At 46.4% G+C, this 24,240-nt stretch overlaps 1 protein-coding gene across 5 annotated transcripts in view; it reads right to left on the minus strand.

The window, feature by feature from the left end:
• Positions 1-24,240, minus strand: part of DLG5 (discs large MAGUK scaffold protein 5) — a 233,215-nt gene that overhangs the window by 162,702 nt on the left and 46,273 nt on the right. For all 5 annotated transcript variants that reach the window (XM_040438900.1, XM_040438901.1, XM_040438897.1 and 2 more), the window contains exons 2-7: positions 21,571-21,639; positions 17,934-18,102; positions 17,672-17,815; positions 16,083-16,266; positions 14,096-14,355; positions 11,774-12,086 (exon numbers count right to left, since the gene is read on the minus strand). In XM_040438900.1, coding sequence (XP_040294834.1) covers positions 11,774-12,086; positions 14,096-14,355; positions 16,083-16,266; positions 17,672-17,815; positions 17,934-18,102; positions 21,571-21,639 — 1,139 coding nt within the window. The remainder of the gene's footprint in view (positions 1-11,773; positions 12,087-14,095; positions 14,356-16,082; positions 16,267-17,671; positions 17,816-17,933; positions 18,103-21,570; positions 21,640-24,240) is intronic.

Here is a 24,240-nt window from a genome sequence, read left to right on the forward strand (position 1 = left end):
CACCTACCTCCTGGAGAGTGTTCTTGATCTGGCCAACTGTTGTGAAGGGTGTTTCTTCACCAGGGAAAGAATTCTTCGGTCATCCACCACAGTTGTTTTCCGTGGTCTTCCGGGTCTTTTGGTGTTGCTGAGCTCACTGGTGCGTTCCTTCTTTTTAACCCCTTAGGGACGCATGACGTACCGGTACGGCATGTTTCCCGAGTCCTTAAGGTACGTCATGTGTTGTTCCGATCACTGCCTCCCGGCCTGCTGTGATCGGAACAAGGTGCCTGCTCAAATCATTGAGCAGGCACCTAGGCTAAATGCGCGGGGGGGGTCCCGTGACCCCTCCATGTCGGCGATCGCAACAAACCGCAGGTCAATTCAGACCTATGGTTTGCTGCGCTTTCTGTAGTTTCTGATCCCCGCGGAAAATATATATGTTTCACCCCCCTGCACCCCTGAATGATTTTATCCTGGTGGGAGGTGCAGGGGGGGGTGTTGCGGGAGGCGGGCGGTGCGGCAGGCGGGATCTCGATCCCCCGCCCGCCTCCCCTTGAATAATCGTTGGTGTAAAGTGGGTATACAAGGGTGTCAGCACATTGCTGACACCCTGGTATAAACGGCTGACATCTGTGATGCGATGTCAGCCGTTTAACCCTTTCCATACCGCGGTCCGTACGGACCGCTGTATGGAAAAGGTTAACAGCTCAGGGAGCTCCCTCCCTCTCCCATCGGGGGGCTGCTGTGCCTTTGCAGCCCCCCGATGGAGAGGGAGAGAGCCCCCAGACAGCCCCCCTCCTTACCCTTCCCCATCTGCGAAGTTGTGGTCACAACTGAGCAGACGGGGAAGGTTCCCATGGCAACAGGACGCCTTCTCAGGCATCCTGCTGTCCATGGTGCTGAACAGATCTGTGCTAAAGGCATAGATCTGTTCAGACAAAGTGTAAGTAAAATACAGTACAAAACACTATATGGTAGGGGTGCACCGAAATGAAAATTCTGGTCCGAAACCGAAAATTCAGGATGCCCTTGACCGAAACCGAAACTGCCTTTTTGCCCAAATACTTTTAAAATACTTTTTTTTTAATGATTTTATTAATAATTCTTTTTCATGAATTTAATAAATCATATTATATAACATGGTGCTTCCTCATACACAAGTGATTGTACAAAACAACTGTTATGGGGGGACACTGGTATCGGGGGAATCTGTGGATGACGGACACTGTTATGGGGGGGATCTGTGGATGACGGACACTGTTATGGGGGGGATCTGTGGATGACAGACACTGTTATGGGGGGGATCTGTGGATGACAGACACTGTTATGGGGGGGATCTGTGGATGACGGACACTGTTATGGGGGGGATCTGTGGATGACGGACACTGTTACAGGGGGATCTGTGGCTGGCACTGTTACAGGGGGGGGGGATCTGTGGCTGGCACTGTTACAGGAGGGGATCTGCGGATGGCACTGTTATGGGCTGGGGGGATCTGTGGGTGGCACTGTTATATATGTGCCATCCACAGACCCCCCCCCAGCCCATAACAGTGACATCCACAGACCCCCCCCCCCAGCCCATAACAGTGACATCCACAGACCCACCCAGCCCATAACTGTGCCATCCACAGATCGCCCCCGCCTCCCCCCCGCTGCCGCCAGTATACAAATATAAGATGTTATATTCATTTATTGGTTATTAAACATGCCCCCTCAGTCCTATTACTACCTTACATCCTAATCGCTTCTGTAGAATTCAGGCAGCCCAAGCCGGGCGGCCGGCGCGTCTCTCACTGACGTCACTTGCCTGCGCCGCCGGCTTCATTCAGGCACATGACAAGAGTTACGCTGCCGCCCGCCTGGCCTGCCTGAATTCTACAGATGCGATTAGGATGTAAGGTAGTAATAGGACTGAGGGGGCATGTTTAATAACCAATAAATGAATATGACATCTTATATTAGTATACCGGAGCGGCGGGGCGGGGCTATCATATTTTCTGCCGATATGTACCAATATCGGCCGAAATGGATTAGGCCCATTTTCGGCCGCCGGAATTTCGGTGCACCCCTACTATATGGTGTACTGTACTGTATTATACAGACATCAGACCCACTGGATCTTCAAGCACCAAGTGGGTCTGGGTCAAATAAAAGTAAAAAAATGTGGAAAAAAATAATAAAAAAATAAAAATAAAAAAAACAGTTATCACGGATTAAAAATGAAAAAAAAAAAAAATTCACTACACGTTTGGTATCGCCGCGTCTGTAACGACCTGATCTATAAAACGGTCATGTTACTTTACCCGAACGGCAAACACCATAAAAATAAAAAATAAAAAACTATGATGAAATTTAAATTTTGCCCACCTTACTTCCCAAAAAAGGTAATAAAAGTGATCAAAAAAGTGGCATGTACGCCAAAATTGTAACAATCAAACCGTCATCTCATCCCGCAAAAATCATACCCTATCCAAGATAATCGCCCAAAAACTGAAAAAACTATGGCTCTTAGACTATGGAAACACTAAAACATGATTTTTTTTGTTTCAAAAATTAAATCATTGTGTAAGACGTACATAAATTAAAAAAAAGTATACATATTAGGTATCGCCGCGTCCGTATCGACCGGCTCTATAAAAATATCACATGACCTAACCCCTCAGATGACCATAAAAAAAAAAAAAAAACGGTGTAAAAAAGCCATTTTTTGTCATCTTACGTCACAAAAAGTGTAATAGCAAGTGATCAAAAAGTCATATGCACCCCAAAATAGTGCCAATCAAACAGTCATCACATCGCGCAAAAAATGAGACCGTACTTAAGATAATCGCCTAAAAACTGAAAAAACTATGGCTTTTAGACTATGGAGACACTAAAACTTTTTTTGGTTTTAAAAATGAAATCATTGTGTAAATCTTACATAAATAAATAAAATTGTAGACATATTAGGTATCGCCGTGTCCGTGACAACCTGCTCTATAAAATTACCACATGATCTAACCTGTCAGATGAATGTTGTAAATAACAAAAAAAAAAAAAAAAACGGTGCCAAAAAAGCTATTTCTTGTTACCTTGCCGCACAAAAAGTGTAATATAGAGCAACCAAAAATCATATGTACCCTAAACGAGTACCAACAAAACTGCCACCCTATCCCGTAGTTTCTAAAATGGGGTCACTTTTTTGGAGTTTCTACTCTAGGGGTGCATCAGGGGGGCTTCAAATGGGACATGGTGTCAAAACACCGGTCCAGCAAAATCTGTCTTCCAAAAACCGTATGGCATTCCTTTCCTTCTGCGCCCTGCCGTGTGCCCGTACAGCAGTTTACGGCCACATATGGGGTGTTTCTGTAAACTACAGAATCAGGGCCATAAATAATGAGTTTTGTTTGGCTGTTAACCCTTGCTTTGTAACTGGAAAAAATATATTAAAATGGAAAATCTGCCCAAAAAGTGAAATTTTGAAATTGTATCTCTATTTTCCATTAAATCTTGTGCAACACCTAAAGGGTTAACAAAGTTTGTAAAATCAGTTTTGAATACTTTGAGGGGTGTAGTTTCTTAGATAGGGTCACTTTTATGCAGTTTCTACTCTAGGGGTGCATCAGGGGGGCTTCAAATGGGACATGGTGTAAATAAACCAGTCCAGCAAAATCTGCCTTCCAAAAACCAAACGGCGCACCTTTCACTCTACGCCCCGCTGTGTGGCCGTACAGTAGTTTACGGCCACATATGGGGTGTTTCTGTAAACGGCAGAGTCAGGGCAATAAAGATACAGTCCTGTTTGGCTGTTAACCCTTGCTTTGTTAGTGGAAAAAAATGGGTTAAAATGGAAAATTAGGCAAAAAAATGAAATTCTCAAATTTCATCCCCATTTGCCAATAACTCTTGTGCAACACCTAAAGGGTTAACAAAGTTTGTAAAATCAGTTTTGAATACCTTGAGGGGTGTTTCTATTATGCAAGTACATTTTTGGGTGGTTTCTATTATGTAAGCCTCGGAAAGTGACTTCAGAGCTGTAGTGGTCCCTAAAAATTGGGTTTTTGTAAATTTCTGAAAAATTTCAAGATTCGCTTCTAAACTTCTAAGCCTTGTAACATCCCCAAAAAATAAAATATCATTCCCAAAATAATTCAAACATGAAGTAGACATATGGGGAATGTAAAGTCATCACAATTTTTGGGGGTGTTACTATGTATTACAGAAGTAGAGAAATTGAAACTTTGAAATTAGCAAATTTTTAAAACTTTTTGGTAAATTAGGTATTTTTTTATGCAAAAAAAATATTTTTTTTTACTTTATTTTACCAGTGTCATGAAGTACAATATGTGACGAAAAAACTATCTCAGAATGGCCTGGATAAGTCAAAGCGTTTTAAAGTTATCAGCACTTAAAGTGACACTGGTCAGATTTGCAAAAAATGGCCAAGTCCTTAAGGTGAAATACGGCCGAGTCCTTAAGGGGTTAAGAATGTTCCAAACAGTTGTGCTGGCCACGCCTAATGTTTTTGCCATCTCTCTGATGGGTTTGTTTTGTTTTTTCACCCTAATGATGGCTTGCTTCACTGATAGTGACAGCTCTTTGGATTTTATCTTGAGAGTTGACAGCAACAGATTCCAAATGCAAATAGCACACTTGAAATTAAAGGGAGTCTGTCACCAGATTGTGACCTTATAGACCGCTTACATAGCGCTCTAGCATAGCAGTCTATGATTCTAATGGTACCTTTGATGTTTTCTTGTGAAGTTCCCCCAAGGCAAAAACAGACTTTTATTCATATGTAAATTAGGGCTCGCAAGTGCCCAGGGCGGCGTTCACCTTGTTGGTGCCCAGGCTGTTCTGCCTCTTTTCGTCATATCCCCACACTATCCATTGCTTGGCCGGGGCATGCGCACTGGGATGCCCATTGTGGGCACGGCATCGCAGTAGCTACTGCGCATGCGCCGGCCAACGGCGAGAAACAGCAGCGAGGAGGCGGACCAGAGACACCAACAATGGGCATCGCAGTGCGCATGCCCCAGCCAAGCAATGGATAGCGCAGGCGCGGGATCTCGCTGCAGAGAAGGAGGACGCAAAGGAAGAGCGGGGCGGGCAGAGGAAGAGGCTGGGGCGGGGATATGACGAACAGAGGCAGAACAGCCTGGGCACCAACGAGGTGAACGCCGCCCTGGGCACTTGCGAGCCCTAATTTACATATGAATAAAAATGAGATTTTTGTGAAACTCACCTGTAAAATCTTTTTCTCGTCTTTTCCATTGGGGGACACAGACCATGGGTATAGCTTAGAGATATTACTAGGAGGGACACTATGCAAAAAAGGAAGCTCCTCCTCCTCGGGCTATACCCCCAGGCACCTCCAGGAGAACTTCAGTCGTTGCAAAAGCAGGAGAAGGAGAACGGAAATAAAACACAATGGAAACCATCACACCGCACACCATAGGGCGTAAACCAAAAAAGGGGCGGGAGCTGTGTCCCCCAATGGAAAAGACGAGAAAAAGATTTTACAGGTGAGTTTCACAAAAATCTCATTTTCTCGTTCATTCCATTGGGGGACACAGACCATGGGACGTCCCAAAGCAGTCCATGGGGTGGGAAAAAAGAACAAATCCAACACCACCAGGAGTAAACATCCAGCAGTCAAACAGGAACCACAGCCTGCAATACCCTGCGCCCAAGAACAGCATCAGCCGAGGCCAGCGAGCGTAACTGATAAAACTTTGTGAAAGTATGTAAGGACGACCAAGTGGCCGCCTTACACAACTGGGAAACGGATGCGCGATTGCGTCTAGCCCAGGAAGCTCCCACTGCCTTTGTGGAGTGAGCGGTAATCCGCGATGGCAGAACCTGGCCACGAGCGCGATAGGCCGCAGCAATAGCAGAACGGATCCACCGCGCCACGGTGACCTTGGAAGCCGCCAGGCCCTTACGAGACCCTTCAGGAATCACAAAGAGAGAGTCTGAACGCCGGAAGGAGGCGGTAGCCCCCAGGTACACCTTCAGAGCCCTGACGACGTCCAGGGAGTGGAGAGCGCGTTCCTTGGGGTTCGCCGGAGAAGGACAAAAAGAGGGCAGGACAAGATCCTCGTTAAGGTGGAAAGGAGAAACCACCTTGGGCAGAAAAGAAGGCACCGGCCGGAGCACCACCTTATCCTGGTGAAAGACCAGAAAAGGTTCCCGGCAGGAAAGTGCGGCCAGCTCCGAAACCCGCCTGATGGAGGTTATGGCCACCAGAAAAACTACCTTCCAGGTGAGTAAAACCAGGGAAACCTCCCTCAGAGGCTCAAAAGGCGCCGCCTGAAGGGCGCGCAGAACCAAGTTGAGATCCCAGGGGGGCAAGGGAGGCACATACGGAGGAACCAAATGCGCCACCCCCTGCAGGAATGTTTTCACAGGTCCCAAAAAGGCAATGGACCTCTGAAAAAAAATAGCCAAGGCAGAAACCTGACCCTTCAAAGAACTGAGCGACAGACCCGTGTCGAGGCCGGACTGGAGAAAGGACAGCACCACTGGGACAGAGAAACGAAGGGGCGGGTAGCCCGATTTCTCTCAAAAAAACAGGTAGGCTTTCCAGGTGCGATAATAGATTCGTGAAGAAGCCGGCTTCCGAGCCCTGATCATGGTTCTCACCACCGCATCAGAGAAGCCTCTCTTCCTCAGGATGGAGGTCTCAACAGCCACGCCGTTAAACGCAGCTGCCGTGAATTCTGGTGGAAGAGCGGCCACTGAGACAGGAGATCTTCTCTGTCGGGAAGAGGCCATGGAACGTCCGCCAACATACGAGCGACGCTGGAGAACCAGGCGCGGCGAGGCCAATCCGGGGCGATGAGAATGGTTGGTATCCCCTCCGCCTCAATCTTGCGCAGCACCTTCGGCAACAGAGGAAGCGGAGGGAAGACGTAAAGGAGGCTGAACCGCTGCCATGGGGATACCAGCGCGTCCACCCCGCCCGCCCGCGGGTCTCGAGCGCGAGCTAGATACACCGGCACCTTGTGATTGAGCCGGGAAGCCTTCAAATCTACTTCCGGACGGCCCCATCGGTGGCAGATGTCCTCGAACACCTCCGGATGGAGAGACCACTCTCCCGGATCCACCTTGGTGCGACTCAGAAAATCCGCCGTCCAGTTGTCGACTCCCGGGATGTACACTGCCGACAATACTGGAACATGAGACTCCGCCCATAAGAGGATCCTCGCTACTTCCCGCATTACTGCCCGACTGCGGGTCCCGCCCTGATGATTGACATAAGCCACAGCCGTGGCATTGTCTGACTGAACACGCACCGGGCGAGTTGCAAGGAGAGGAGTCCAGTGGGAGAGGGAGTGGAAAATCGCCCTTAATTCCAAAACATTTATCGGTAGACGGGATTCCTCCGTCGTCCAGACACCCTGAACTGTGAGGTTCCGGAGAACACCTCCCCAACCGATGAGGCTGGCATCGGTGGTGACTATCGTCCAGGAGAACGGATGGAAGGATTTTCCTGAAGATAGGTTCAGGGAAGACTGCCACCAAAGGAGCGACGCCCGAACTTGCCGGGACAGGCGAACAGGAGTGTCTAGACCCCGAGAGGTCTTGTTCCAGAGGGCAAGGATCATCTGTTGTAGCGGACGAGTGTGAAATTGGGCGTATGGAATCGCTTTGAAAGAGGAGACCATAAGGCCCAGAACCCGCATGCACTCCCGAATGGTGGGACGTGGAGAGCGTAGAAGGAGCACCACTGCCAGTCGAATTTGGGAAGACTTGGATTCCGGAAGAAACACCCGAGAGATCGAGGTGTCCAAGATCATCCCCAGGAACGAGAGTCTCTGGGAGGGGTGCAGAGATGGCTTGGGGAGATTGATCAGCCACCCGAACCGTTCCAGGGATTGAACCGTGATTCGGACGCTGTCCTCGGCCTGTGGAAGAGACGGAGCTTTTATCAAGATGTCGTCTAGGTAGGGTAACAAAGAGATGCCCCTGGTGCGAAGAAGCGCCATGAGAGGCGCCAGAATCTTTGTAAAAACTCGAGGGGCGGTCGCCAACCCAAAAGGTAGGGCGACGAACTGGTAATGCCGCCCCCCTATGGCAAAGCGCAGAAAGCGATGGTGGGACTCTGCAATAGGGACGTGTAAGTAGGCGTCTTGAATGTCCACCGACACGAGAAATTCTCCCGGAAGCAGAGAAGCAATAACGGAGCGAAGGGACTCCATTCGAAACTTCCGCACCCGTAGAAACTTGTTGAGAAGTTTCAGATCCAGGATCGGACGTACCGACCCCTCCTTCTTTGGAACAACGAACAGGTTTGAGTAGAAACCTGTCCCTTGCTCTTCCGGGGGAACGGGGGAAATGACACCACGGTCCAGAAGAGAGGAGACCGCAAAAAAGAGGTCCGAGGCCCTGGCTGGATCCCCCGGAACGCGAGAAGGGAAAAAACGTTCCTGCGGACTGGACGCGAACTCCAACTTGTAACTGGACGTCACAACTTCCAGAGCCCAGGCGTCCTGAACGTAAGCCCTCCAAACCTGTTGGAAAGAGAGCAGACGGCCCCCCACCAAGAGGGGTGGGGGCACCCCTTCATGCGGAGGGTTGCTTGGGAGCAGGAAAACGGGCTGCCTGCGCCCGAGGCCGCCAAGACGGCTGGGGCTTGAAGAAAGGCTTCTTGCGTGAGTCCTGGGATCCCCCTGCTGACGAGGACGACGATGTCCTGGCAGTGGAGAAGCGACGAAAGGACTGGCCCCGGAAACCTGAAGGCCGAGACCGAAAGGGACGCTTGGTCCTGGGCTGAGGTAGATGAGTGCTCTTGCCCCCTGTTGCGGCAGAAATGAATTCATCTAGTTGAGCTCCAAAGAGCCTGGACCCTTCAAAGGGAAGGTTAGCGAGGGAACGCTTGGATGAGGCATCAGCATCCCACACCTTCAACCAGACCTCCCTGCGCTGAATGACCGAGAGGGCCGAAATACGGGCAAAGAGGGAGCCGATGTCCATTGAAGCCTCACAGAGATATTTAGAAGCTTGAGACATCTGGATGATAAAATCCAGAGTCTCTGCAGAGGTGTCCTGCTCTGACAGATCCTGGTGGTGGCGCTGCAACCACGTTGTAAGGGCTCTGGCGACCCAAGCCGACGCAAAGGCCGGTCGCAGGGAAGCGCCCGCCAGGGAGAAGGACTTGGAAAGTGAATCCAGACATCTGTCCACCGCATCCTGCAGAGAGGAACTGTCTAGGACGGGAAGAGCCGTGTTCTTGGCTAACCTGGCCACCGGAGGATCTACCTTAGGGGAAAAAGTCCACTTTTCCACTGTGTCAGCCGGAAAAGGGTAAAGCGTATCCATGCGCTTGGTGGCCGAAAATTTTTGATTCGGTCGATCCCAAGCTTTTGATATGACCGCAGTGAACTCTTCATGAACAGGGAATACAGCGGACTCCAGCTTTTTGGGTGGAAAAAGGGAGAACTCCCGACTAGTGGAGGGAGGAGAATCCCCTTGTATATTAAAAGTGTCACGAACAGCTGCCACCAATTCGGTCACCATGGTGGAAAGCTTAGGCAGGGGTTCCCGCTCCGTGACTTCGTCCGGACAATTCCCCTTCGGATTTGCGCTCCCTGAGAGGGGGAGAGTCAACCGGGCATGCCTCAAGGCGGGGGGGAGAAGCGGAGTCATCCGAGGAGGAATGCTGCCGCTCACACTGCCTCTTAGAAGTCAGACGCCCTCTGTGAGAGTCACTGAGAGGAGATGGAGTGGTGGATGCCACTGGAGTAGTAGCTGCCATGCGCTCCATGAAGGACATGGCTGCCTTGGCAACTAAGGCCAGATCAGCTGCCGCATTAGACATGGCGGAAGCCCAGGCGGGTACCGCTGGTTCCGCAGGGGCAGAGGGAGGACCGGGCTGAGCAAGAGAAGGAGGCTGATCCTGTCCAGGAGCAGGGCACGAGTCACAGGAACCCGTGACAGAAAAAGGCATAAGGCACACCTTACATGACCCCAGTGGAGCCTGAGAGGAAGCCTTGGAAGACTTAGGGGCCCCAGGTTTAGGCATGATGATTCCAAATTGTAAAAGATTTCCTACCAGGTTGCTGCAATTCCTACCACCCAGGCAACAGTAGAAGTCTCCGGCACCGAGAACTGAGGAGCTGCACGGCCGCAATCCAGCAGAGTCTCCGGCGTAGGGAGAGACAGAGCGGGACGCCGAGGCTCCGCCCCCTTGGACACGTCATTGCGGCGCGAAATAAGCGCGCGCGCGCATTTTAAAATACACCCCTTCGCCCGATACGGCGCAGCGGGGGTTAATATAGGGAGGAGCGGTCCAGCGGGAGCTGCAGAGAGCGCAGCGGCCATAGTAAAATAAAATACAGCCCTTCTAGTGCCGAGGTTGCCGCCGATGCGGCCATAGTCTGAGCTGCAGGCAGGTAGGGAAAAACGCAACCTGTCACCGGATCTAGTGGAATCACCAGCCCTCCCAGAAGGCCCCCTCCCAACGGGAAAAGATGCCCCAGCAGGTCCTTCTCTAGCTCACCCTAGGTCTCAGAGCGCCAGACAGACGACATGAAAGGGGGGGGGGGGGGGAGAGAGGAGGAGGAGGGAGATTGAAGCAGGCAATACTTATCTGCTCAGCATGCTCCCTCGATGTCCGGACCAGCAGGGATTCACCTCTTCAGACTTCTGACTCCAACCAAGGAGAGCAGTGCTCTGGTGGAGGGTAGGCAGCAGGTGTCCCAGCAGCTGGTGGGATGCCAGAGCTAACATGTCGAGCCTGGATCCACTTTTCTTCTGTGGGGGAATGGGAGGTAGCCAGGAACAGTCAGAAGACCTTGGCAGACCCTCCACAGGGGCCAGGAAAGCACAATGCTGACCTGCGTCCCCATCTGAAACCAGAAAAATAACAAACAGGAGAAGAATAAATGACAACCTCCTTGAACAGACACTAAGCAAAGACTGAAGTTCTCCTGGAGGTGCCTGGGGGTATAGCCCGAGGAGGAGGAGCTTCCTTTTTTGCATAGTGTCCCTCCTAGTAATATCTCTAAGCTATACCCATGGTCTGTGTCCCCCAATGGAATGAACGAGAAAGTCCGTTTTTTTGCCTTGGGGGAACTTCACAAGAAAACATCAAAGGTACCATTAGAATCATAGACTGCTATGCTAGAGCGCTATGTAAGCGGTCTATAAGGTCACAATCTGGTGACAGACTCCCTTTAACTCTGGACCTTTTATCTGCTCATTGCAATTGGGATAATGAGGGAATAACACACAACTGGCCATGGAACAGCTGAGAAGCCAATTGTCCCATCACTTTTGGTCCCTTACCAAGTAGGAGGCACATATTTGTTCACCTGATTTGGATGTAAATACCCTCAAATTAAAGCTGACAGTCTGCAGTTAAAGCCCATCTTGTTCGTTTCATTTCAAATCCATTCTGGTGGTGTATAGAGCCAAAAATGTTAGAATTGTGTCGGTGTCCCAATATTTATGGACCTGACTGTATATGTGTATGGTCAGCTTTACACGCAGGCAGAGTTAAAAAGACTGCAGCATCACTCAACCTCCTCTCCCTGTTTCCAGTTCTTGTGTTAATAAAGACAAGCATATTACTGGGTGGGGAAAATTCATGAACCTTTACAGACAGCCTCCAAGCCTGGAACAGCAAACTAGAGGTGGGGAACATGCCAGTTTCCCTGATAAGATATGTAGTTTTATATACTGTATGCACATTTACTAATGATTTTGCTCTTTAATGGTCAGTTAATCACAGCCACCTCTAAACATGCCCTGTTGTCCCTCCGTAACACCCAGTATACTCTCCTGTTTGGCTTATATGCAAAAATACCTGTCTAAGAGCTTCCATTTCCTCACTTGCAACTCTCTTCTCACTTGATGTATTTTTTAGCCTTCCTTGTGCTAATTCAAGTTCAGTTTGCATTTTGTCCATCTCCTTAATGACTTGGTCTCGCTCACTCATAATTAAACGATACTCATTAAATACAGAGTCTCTCTCTTCTTTGTACTTTTCAGCATCTTTGACAGCTTTAAGCTGCATGGTTTTGAAACGTGTGGCCTCTGCCTGTAGCCGTTCAGTCTCCCTTTGTAGCTCCTTGTTCTGTAAAGCTGCCTTATTTAACTCCTGCTGGATGGAATCGTACCTGTGTAAATTAGAAAAGCCATGTCAACTATGCAGTTAAGCAAGTCAACATAAAAACACCAGAATATTAAAGTACAACCCATTCTTTCTCAACACATACTCTATATGTGGTGGAATCTCCACTTTTGTCTGCTGACAGTATCCATTTAGATATCAGCAGATACAGTGAGGAACAGAAGTATTTGAACACCCTGTGATTTTGCAAGTTCTCCCACTTAGAAATCATGGAGGGCTCAGAAATTCACATTGTAGGTGAATTCGAACATAAGTATTTGAACCTGAGAAACAGCAAGAATTCTGGCTCTCAAAGACCTGTTACTGTGCCTTTAAAAAGTTCACCTCTACTCCACTCATTAATCTAACTTAGTAGCACTTGTCTGAGCTCTTTAAAGACATCTGTCCACCCCAACTACTACAATGGGCAAGACCAAAGAGCTGTCAAAAGACACCAGAGACAAAATTATGGACCTCCACGAGGCTGGAAAGGGCTTCGGGGCAATTGCCAAGCAGCTTGGTTAAAATAGATCAACTGTTGGAGCAATTGTTAGAAAATGGAAGAGGCTTATAACGAATGTCAGTCTCCCTCGGACTGGGGCTCCATGCAAGATCTCACCTCGTGGGGTATCACAGATGATAAGAAAGGTGGGGAATAAGCCCAGAACTACAAGGGAGGAGCTGGTCAATGACATGAAGAGAGCTGGGAACACAGTTTCAAAGGTCACTGTCGGTAGAACACTACGCCGTCATGGTTTCAATTCGTGCATTGCACTACGGACGTCTGAATGGACTGTAAAGGACTACGGGGCAATTGCCAAGCAGCTTGGTGAAAATAGATCAACTGTTGGAGCAATTATTAGAAAATGGAAGAGGCTGAAGATGACTGTCAGTCTCATTTGGACTGGGGCTCCATGCAAGATCTCACCTCGTGGGGTATCACTGATGATAAGAAAGGTGAGGAATCAGCCCAGAACTACAAGGGAGGAGCTGGTCAATGACATGAAGAGAGCTGGGACCATAGTTTCAAAGGTCACTGTCGGTAGAACACTACGCCGTCATGGTTTCAATTCGTGCATTGCACGGAAGGTTCCCCTGCTCAAGTCATCACATGTCCAGGCTGGTCTAAAGTTTGCCAATGACCATCTGGATGATCCAGAGGAGGCATGGGAGAAAGTCATGTGGTCAGATGAGACCAAAGTAGAACTTTTTGGTCTAAACTTCACTCGTCATGTCTGGAGGAAAAAGAAGGATGAGTTGCATCCCAAGAAGACCATCCCTACTGTGAAGCATGGGGGTGGTAACATCATGCTTTGGGGGTGCTTTTCTGCGAAGGGGACAGGACGACTGCACTGTATTAAGGAGAGGGTGAATGGGGCCATTTATTGTGAGATTTTGAGCAACAACCTCCTTCCCTCAGTCAGAGCATTGAAGATGGGTCGTCTAACATGACAACGACCCGAAGCACACAGCCAGGATAACCAAGGAGTGGCTCCGTAAGAAGCATATCAAGGTTCTAGAGTGGCCTAGCCAGTCTCCAGACCTAAATCCAATAGAACATCTTTGGAGAGAGCTGAAACTCTGTGTTGCTCAGCGACAGCCCCAAAACCTGACAGATCTAGAGGAGATCCGTGTGTAGGAGTTGGCCAAAATCCCTGTTGTAGTGTGTGCAAACCTGGTCAAGAACTACAGGAAACCTCTGTATTTGCAAACAAGGGCTTCTGTACCAAATATGAACACTGATTTTCTCAGGTGTTCAAATACTTATGTTCAGCAGTGCAAGACAAATAAAAATTTTAAAAATCATACAATGTGATTTCCAGATTTTTTTTATTTTTATTCTGTGTGGGAATGCACCTACAATGTGAATTTCAGACCCCACATCGCAGGGTGTTCAAATACTTCTGTTCCTCACTGTATCTGGTGACACCAAGAGGTCCCAACGGTTTAAAATAATTTATGACCTGTTGATTCCATACATAATGGCATTCTATTTCAGACGCATAAGACTATTACCTTCTCATGGAGGAGGAATATTGGTGCTGCAGATGCATAGCACTATCTCTTTGCTTCATCAATCCCTCCAGTTGCTTCTGAAGGCTTCTCTTTTCTTCCTCACTCTGCTCCAGCCGCCCTAAATCCAAATTGTGACTAGAGACTTTCTCATTGTACTGTCTACGTAGGGAATCATAATCCTTTTTCACAATTTCCAGCTTGTCTAAGGCAGTGTCGTATAACTTGTTAATTAGCTCTGAAGAACCGTTCTGTTTCACAACCTACCGTGTACAGAAAACAATTAGTATTTAATGCAGAACAGGCACAATAAGCAATAATATAATGTCAGGTAATGTCATACATTTTTATAACTTAGTTTTCCAGGAGTTGCGTTATACTGCAAACTTAAAGGGGTTGTCTCATCATGGACAATGGGGGCATATAGCTAGGATATGCCCCCATTGTCTTATAGGTGCTGGTCCCACCGCAGGGACACGTGCCTATAATGGATAACAGAGCCCCGCAAGTGAAGGAGGGCGCGCTGCGCATGCGCAGCCGCCCTCCATTAATTTTCTATGGGGCCGGTAAAAATAGCAGAGCGCTGGCATGCGCGGTACGCTCTCATTCACTTCTATGGGAAGGCGGCTTGGTGGTGGCTGGACCGGAGTCCTCCAGCCACCACCTTGCAGGGCTCCATTCTCTATATAGGTGCAGGTACCGCACCTATAAGACAATGGGGCATATCCTAGTAAAATGCCCCCATTGTCTATGATGAGACAACCCCCTTTAAAAGAAATTGCAAAAAACTTATTTCTGTGTAAGGTATATTTATGCTGTGTTTTTCTGTATGCACCACTAGATGGGGCTGGTGTTATCCGCTATATAAATAAAGGAGTCAGAACATTCTCCTAGAGTTAGTCTAAGCTAATCAGTTAAACCAGTCTGAACTAGAGAGGGAATCAGTCTGGTCAGTGTACAGCCAGGAACCAGGACACATGCAAAACGTGGAAACTGACATTCAAGCTCAACCTGGACCTGGATCCATCCAGAGTAGAGCTGGAACATTTCCAGAAAGCAGACTAGATGCAAGGGAGAGGTGTTGGGAAGGACCAGTAGAGATGACCAGTAGAGAGGACTTACTGACTCTATGACAACCTTGTTCAGGAGAAGCCTTTATTTTAATATAATTTTTACTTTAGTATCTATTTAATTTTTTATAGCCTGGAAAATGTTTTTTTCAATAGCACAAAATGCAACTAAAATACTTCCGTAAAGTTGATTTTGATATTGGGAAAAGTTATGGTTGCCAGAATTTGCAAAGTGACTTTTTTTTTTACTTTGCCTTGATTTTTTTTATTCTATTTTACTTTACACTTTGTGCCCCTATAATATCCTACAAGACCTTTGGGGAGCATTCAACACTACAGTTTTGTATTGCTGATTTCTACTGTAACTGGGACTGACATTATCGCAAGATCAGTGCAAGCGGCAGCATTGCCGGATCCTGACCTTTATATACAAGGCTCATTGAGTATTATGGTATGCCAAGATGGAAAACCCAGGGACGGAAATAAATAAATAACTGCATGCGCAGTTACAAAATTATGACTAGCTGACTGCCGGAGCCCGAGACGGGATCGTGCAGTCACAAGCCGTGCATTCCCAAGGAATGGTAAATATGTAAATCATAGTTAGGAGGGGACGGGTAAGAGGCGGGCATTGCTTGACTTGAAGCAAGGAGGCCGCTGCCCCCTTGACTTCAAGCTCACTGCAAACAGAGCACTCAGGGAGATTAAAAAAGCGTTTTTCACAAGTATGGATTGATGAATTTCTGGCTCACACACATGATCAGTTACAGACTGGGGGCTGATATAAGGTAATGCTGGCAGTTTTATATCACTTTTGGAGGTGACAGGTTCCCTTTAATACTTTGCAAAAGACCAGCATAAAATGATGGTTTTTGTAAATGACTCGCTTATATACTACAAATAAATCCAAGTAAATTTACCAGTTGCTGTTGTCTGCGCAGTTCAGAGATCTCCTTCTGATCTGCATCATGCATTCTCTTCAGATCCTGGCAGGACTGCTGGAGATGGGTGAACTCTCTCTGTAGTTGGGTATGTTTCCTGCGCAAACTCTCACTATCCTCTTGGAGCTGCGTTTGGTCACTTAAAACACGGCTGTGAAGAGTACTAAACAGGGACAAAAAATATTGCAAAAGAAGAATTTCTACTGTAATATCAGATGTACAATTGCTAGAACTATTGCTAGAACTAGAGGATAATTATTTGGAAACCATCTTTGTCATCCTTTTACTTCTGATCAGTACATACGTTTTGTCCTAAAATAAATTGCTACCCAAAAAGAAGAAAACAGTCCCAGCTAGTGGCTGTGTAAGACTATTATTGCTGGGAGAGATGGAGCTGCATGCAGTCACAGAGAACAGAGAGCCAAACCCCGCCACCATGGCCGATTTTGTGGTCACGATGGCAAATAGTTAAACAATTTATTTTCAACCCTGTTTTAAAGGAGTCCGATGTTGACTTACAGGATAGACACATAAAGGAAGCACAGGAGACAGGGTTTTCCCCCCTCAAAAAGGTATCCAGGGGTAATCTAAAGTTTTATCCTATCCGCTGGGACAGCCACTGATCACAAGAAGAGGGGCAGGATGCCATACCCTGCAGGTTCACCTGGAATGAACAAAGCGGCACGTAGCGTACTGCAGCTCCATTCATTTCTATGGGACTGCTGGAGACAGGCAAGTACACCTATCGACTATTTCCGACAGGTCCCACAGAGAGGAATAGAGCAGCAATGTGGTGATCACCATGTCTTGTGATTGGTGGGGTTCCTAGAGATAGGTCCTAGAGATCAAAAAGTTATCCCCTCTATCATGTGTATAGAGGAAAACTTAAAATTATAGGAATACCCCTTTAAAGTCCCTCCACCTTTTCGTGAATTTCTACAAGGAGAATCCGAAACCTGTTCTTAGGCCTAAAATAAAAATAGGAGACCTTGAGATACCTACAGTAGGTAGCTAAAAATGATATTTTATTTCATTACATCTGTTCCTTTCCCTGCTGGTTTCCACATGTCACAATGAGATGCCAATATATCCCAGGACATTTAAGCCCTGTCGCCATGAACACCTATACTGAAGATGTCAATATAAGTGAATTATTTTCATTTTATGGAAATCTGAGAGGATTACATTAAAGGGGTTATCATTTTTTTTTTGTTTCATGTTCTCCCCATGATAAGAGTAACAACTTTTTCATTGGTACATCATAAAAGGGCCAGCACTGCGCTCTCAGGCCAATTATATGCTTGTGGCACTACCGGATCACGTGTCATAAATTGTGCGCATGGGTTACAACCCAGTGCACATGTGTGAGTACGGATCTCTCGGTAGCACTGCGGCAGCACAGGGGCTCAGTGGTTAGGACAACATCTGCATGGCGTATGTATGGTTTTCCACTGGGTACTCCGGTTTCCTCCCACACTCCAAAGACATGCTGAATAGAAACTTCCATGTGAGAACTGAATTAACTCAATACCTTGGCTGTCAGATTTGTCACATACTCCTCTACTTACTGGTAGAAATCTGCTTCCTTTGCAGCCTCCTCACACTTTTTAAGTGCCTTGGAGTGCTGACTCTGTAATGCCTCCAGTTCTGACATAGCTTTCATGCACTGCACCTTCAGTCGCTCATAGTCTGGTGTAAGTTTGGGGCTTGGTCTGCACAAAAATTATTACAAAGATATTTTGATGCATTCAACATACACTCTGTATTACAACATGCATAAGAATAACATTTTAGCAAGCGACTGACGGTTAAGATGATCTCTGTTACTACCTGCAGTCGTCAAACGTTGACCCGGGTGAAGACAAAGCCAGTCGTTTCCTAAGCTCATCTCTCTCACGTGTCACTTGCCTCAACTGTGACAGTATGGTGTCTAACTTCTCACTCATGAGACGGCTATCAGTAGTAGATAAGGGAGGGGAAGAGGCCTTATTAGTCGTACCTACAAAATAGACACATTGGCAAAAATAAATAAAATTAAAAAACATTTAAATATCATTAACCATAGTATGAAGGAATAATTTGCATTTCTAAATCTGGTCATTTTCATTGGTACCATTTTGGAGGATACGCCACTCTTGAGACAATGTGACTAAAAATAAAATTCTGCATTTCTGTCATTGTTTTTCTTTTTGGGGCAAAATAATTTAAAGTGTACCTAAACTTGCAAGAAATATTTTTTTTAAAAGAACCTGGTGTCGCATGGAACCTGGTGTCAGAGCTGAAGACAGAATGTTATAGAGCAGGAGGAGAGGAGCAGATGGATTCAGCGTAGCTTGTAATTTATTCAATCCTGCTCATTCTGGGCTTTGAAGTCAGAGGTGGTCCTATAAGTGATTGACAACCTTCTCTCCATGTTATACTGAATCTTTTCCCTTAAAACTACATAATCAATCTGCTCAGCTCCTTCTGCTCCATAACATGCTGACTGAGGATAGGCCATCACAAAAGGCAGAGAACCCTTTAAAAGCTGCTGTCAAGCAGACAATTCAGCTATGGAAATTAACCTGCAATATGGATTTAAAGTCCCGGGCATGCCAATATAGGTTGTGGATTTTTACCACAGACTTCACAGGATGAAGTCCATGGCAAAACCAAAGGAGAATTTGCATGTAGCTCATTTAAGGTCAGTTTATATTCTGTGTGACATACAGTAGTTAAAGTGATTGGTGGACTTTTTAGACAACTGCCAATTCATCAGGTCTTAAATATCTAAAACGAGTAACAAGGAATAACTACACGACCAGTGCAAGCAGGCACACCTACACACGGCACTGTGTTACTCCAATACGATGAATCAGACATGGCAGGAACAAATGTTCTATAATGCGAATGCCAACAATGAAACTCACAATATTTGTAAAAATTCTGTATTTTTCACCTGATAATACGCATTGGGCTGAATACTAATGAGTGGTTCCATTATGAAAGCGCTCATTAGTACCGGAGGACCGGGAGGCGGTGAAGGCTCTCAGTACTCACCGCTTCCTGGTCCTCTGCTGTCAGCTGTGCAGTGGCTGCGCACAGCGTGAGGGCGCGAGTTCACAGCACAGCCGGAGGAAGAGGATCATGCTGGAGGAGAGGAGCAGCAGCGTCAGGGAGCAGGAGAGGTACAGTAAGTGTTTTTTTTTTGTTTTATGTTCTGTGACTGATGAGAGGCAACGGGGACTGAAACATGGCAATGGAGGTTGATATGGGGGCTGAAATATAGCCATTGGGCCCGATAATGAGGGCTGAAATATGGCAATGGGGGCTGAAATATGGCAATTGGGCTGATATGGGGGGTGAAATATGGCAATGAGGGCTGAAATATGGCAATGGGGGTTATTATGGGGGGTGAAATATGGCAATGGGGCTGATATAGGGGCTGAAATATGGCCATGGGGGCAGAAATATGGCCATGGAGGCTGAAATATGGCCATGGAGGCTATTATGGGGGGGATATGGCAATGGGGGCCGATGAAAGGCATGGGGGCTGATATGGGGGCTCATGAGAGGCATGGGGCTCTTATCTGAGGTCTGATTGGGGTCAGAGCTGAGGTCTGATTGGGAGTCTAATTCTGAGGTCTTGTTGGGGTCTTTTTAACATTGGGGGTCTGATTGGGGCTGTCATCTGAGGTCTGATTGGTGGTCTGACCTGAGGTCTAATGAAAATATTTTTTTTTCTTATTGTCCTCCTCGAAAACCTATGTGCATCTTATAGGGCGAAAAATATGGTAGTTCTTTTGTTAAAAGGTGAATTCCTGTACAAAAATGTTGTATGCAGAGGTCGCGCTACATTTTTTTTGGAAGAGTAAAAATACTCCTCTTACCATTTTTGAGGAGTATTTTTAGCAGATGAGGAGTAGGAAAGTTACAGTAATTCAAATAGTTAATATGAAGGGCTATATAGCATTAAGGGGTTGCTATTTATGCAGGGAAACCATTACTAGTACTCTAGAACGGTCTTCCATGCATAAATAGCAGATTTAGACAATTTTAACTTTAGCTGACATCATATACTAAACATAAGACCACTGCCACCTAAACAGTGCCACCAGTTCTTGCCTTTATAGATGTGAACAGTAGACTTCTTATTACAGTCATTCCTCCAACACCTAAAGCTGGGGACACTGTTACATGCTATGTAGTCTTAGGGTGGCACACAGAGCTCTGCAGGTTCAGGGTGGCACAGTATGAGGCTATGTAGGCTTAAAATGGCACAGAGGGCTCTGCAGGGTCTGGGTAGTAGGCTTAGCGTAGCACAGTGCTCTGCAGGGTCTGGGTAGTAGGCTTATGTTTCATGATGCTTGCAGCATCCTCTCTTCTCCCCCTGCTATCTCCAGGATTAGCATTGGCAATGAGAGTAGGGGTATCTGTAGGTCAGTCATGCTGTGACATCTATGAATCAGTCAGGAGGCTTGTGCTGGGCCCCGCACCAGGTACACAGGTACATCACAGTCTGCTGCACCTATAAGCTGCTCCTCCTTTATTTTTCTGGCTACGGGATAAGAGAATGACCTGCCTTGAGGGTCTCCCTCCCGTGTCCTCACTGTCTTGCAGCTGGCGGTCAGACCCAAGTCTGAGGTTGGTGTTGCTTGATGCTGGTCTCCTGTTGGCGTGACCAGCGCTGGGACCCTCGCTGACTTCTATAAGCAGGAGTCTGAAGCGCTCAGCCACTTTTCCTCACTGCTGAGCGCAGTAGTGAAGACGGTCCCCTAGACCTTCTATTGAGGCCGTCTTCAGTATCGCGCTCAGCAGGCAGGAGAGACAGCGCTCGGGTGAGTGCTTCAGACTCATCATTATAGAGAAAAACAAGGCGCTCAGATCTGGGACCCCCACTAAATTTCACCACACAGCAAGGCCACTTACCCCGCCAGTGACGATCGTGCGCCTCCTTCCTCACTTCAGAGCGGTGTGCCATAAGCTCCACCAGCCCACTCAAACTGACCAATGACAAAGCTCCTTACTGTAAAGAGCCTTGTTATTGGTTGTTTCAGGCAGCAGCAGCATCGCTGTGCTGCCGTTCACAGCGCAGCCTTCAGTGATGAATGGCAGGGAAAAGTCTAAGGCGTATTGGTACGCCCTTAGACTTTTTCCAGGAAGTAAAATAGCCTGAACAGGCGTCTATGATGCTTGTGTGGGTGTTATTCCGACCACTGGTCCTATGTACTATCAAATGTAAAATAAAAAAAACCTCATCTATAACCCACACCTATCAGAAAATGGGGGCATTCGTAGCGATACGTCCCCATTGTCTGTGATAGGAAAACCCCTTTTAAAAGAATAAATTACTAGCACTACTGACTTCTTTTTCCTTAAAACTATATATTAATCTGCTCAGCTTCTCCTGCTCCACAACATGCAGGCTGCAGACCGGAGTGCAATATCAACATGGCAGGAAATATACTGCACACATAAAACGTCTTACCAACACTGCTGACAGATCCACTGCTTTCCGAGTCTGAAGGCATGGTGGTGAGGACACTGTATGTAGAGCCTGTTACAAAGAGGAGATAACACTGATGAAGAGTCAGACTTTATTGGCATTGAATAATTAGCTATACAAATCAAAACCAAGATGACCATACTAGAAAAAGGAAAAGGCTGCATTCAGAAAGCTGTAATACATATTTATATGGAAGCCACTGACTTAGTTCCAGTATTCAAGGGGAAAGTATGGGCAACTTTGCCAATCAACACCTCGTTCAAGGTCTAACTGCTTAGTTCTGAAGGATGTAATCCTTTTCTTGGCTCTATATCTATATATAAATAAATAAAAGATGCTCTGTCTGTATGATTCACCCTATCACTTCAATAAAGTAGTGCATGTCTACAATATTGTAGATGTCCTATTCTTGTCCGCAATTGCTGACAAGAATAAGCATTTTCTACGGTAGCAGCGGTTGTGCACGGTCTGTAAATTGCAGAACGCACACAAGCAGATATCCGTGTTTTGAGAATCCACAAAACACTATGGTCGTGTGAATGTAGCCTAAAGTGCATTTACTTCTTCAGATGAAGTGCATCATCACAGTTTCACGGCACAAATTCATCATGCACACGACCGTTTTTGTGGTCCGCATCCGAGCCGCATTTTTTGCGGCTCAGGTGCGGATCCATTCACTCCGTGTGCTGTCTCCTTCCGTTGCACTGTTCCGTGGCCCCGCAAAAAAATATAGCATGTCCTATTCTTGTCCGTTTTGAGGACAAGAATAGGCATTTCTACAATAGCCGCCTGTTCCGTTAATTGCGGAAGGCCGCGGTTTGCGGACTGCAAAAAAACGGCACGGTCATGTGCATGGGGCCTAATCCATAGCAATTGAAAAAAAATGTGGCATCTGAATGCAGTCCAGGATAATCCATTAGTACCCATCCATTCAAGGTGCCAGTTCAGGTCAGGTGGACAGGTAGTGTGTTCACACAGGCAGTGTGCTACGTTTCAGGGGTCAAGCCCCCTTCCTCAGACATGCCTTTGACTGTACTCAGATGCTATGGTTTTCTTCAATTGCTATGGATAATGCATATAAATTTGCGCTTTGAAACTGTGATGATGCACTTAATCTGAAGAATTCACTTTAAATGAAGTTGCTGTGGTGTCCTGAATATGAAATGAAGTCGTTTTCACTTCAGGCGCAGGGAATGAGGGAGGCTGTAATTGATTTATAACTAGTTGTGAATTAGGCGCATCTTCTGACAGACCATCAAAGACCGGCATAAAAAGCCGGTCTTTGATAAATGACCCCCTATGTGCCTCAGCACTCTGCGACATAGCTGTGGTCTGCCACTTTGTGGCTGAGTTGCTGTGGTTCTTAAAGCGATCCTCTTTGTAATAATACCACTAACAGGTGATTGTGGAAAACCTAGGAGAGAAAAACTTTCACAAACTGACTTGTTACAATGGTGGCATCCTATTACAGTAACATGCTTGAATACACGGAGCTCTTTAGAACAACCCATTCTTTCCCAAATGCATGTAAAGGTATACTGCATATGCACCTGTAGCAATGGGACTGAATGCAATGATTAAAAGGTGTGCCCCAATACTTTTGTCCATATAGTGTGTATATAATTAGACGTATGGATGTCAGGGCTGCCATGGCTGCAAATCTGCTGAATTATACAGAGGCCTCTTTCATACAAGCGTATATTTGCAATCCGTACATGGGCCGGATTTTATGTAATGGAATCCGCTGCTAATATTCATGAATAGGGCTATTCACATGGGTGTAGATTTGAAATCCGCAGCATATCCAAGTTTTGTGGGTGCTTGTTTCCAAATACGCACATTACAGTCTATGGGATTGCATCAAAGATGCAGGGAGGGAGGAATACACATATAAATCATCAGGATATCATCAGGAATCCGTCCATAATCTAGAGCCAGAGCTTGTGTGAAAGCGGCCATAGATACATCACTGAATACCACTCAGGAGTCAGTGGGTAGTATCTAAAACATGAACTGTACTGGTGGCAACATTGTATGTCTCAGTTTTCACAGGAACAAACTTGAAAGAAGAGGACAATGAAATATGCTTTGAGGTGTTTTTTTCTGGCATTTTTCTCAAAATTAATCTAAGAAAAGTAATGAGTAGAAAATAACACCAGAAAAAAATGCTTATAATAAAATGCAATTAGTATGGCTTGAAATTCATGGTGAAAAAAAAGCTTCTATTCATACATGGGCGAATATGTTTCTGAAATTTTTGTAACTGCCCCATACATATGAATGTAGCTAGCAGAAACCTATTCACATGCTGCAGAAAAAAACTCAATTAGATGTATAGAAGGGATATTTAAAGTGCTGCCAAAAATGTCTGCATCAGAAATTCAATTTTGAAAAAATCTGCATCCAATCAGCATTTTTTTTTTTCTTCAATGGGGCTGCAAAAGATGCAGACAATGATAAGATCTTCAGCTGAATCTCTGTAGGAATGGAGTTCATGGGGGAGATTCATCAAACTGGTGTAAAATAAAACTGGCTTAGTTGCCGATAGCAACCAATCAAATTTCACATTTCATTTTTCAGAGTTCCTTGGAAAAAATGAAAGTTTTCCTTTACACCAGTTTGATAAACGTCCCCCAATGTGGAAACAACCAA

The sequence above is a fragment of the Bufo bufo genome, chromosome 6, assembly GCF_905171765.1.
Source record: "Bufo bufo chromosome 6, aBufBuf1.1, whole genome shotgun sequence".
Classification (NCBI taxonomy): domain Eukaryota; kingdom Metazoa; phylum Chordata; class Amphibia; order Anura; family Bufonidae; genus Bufo; species Bufo bufo.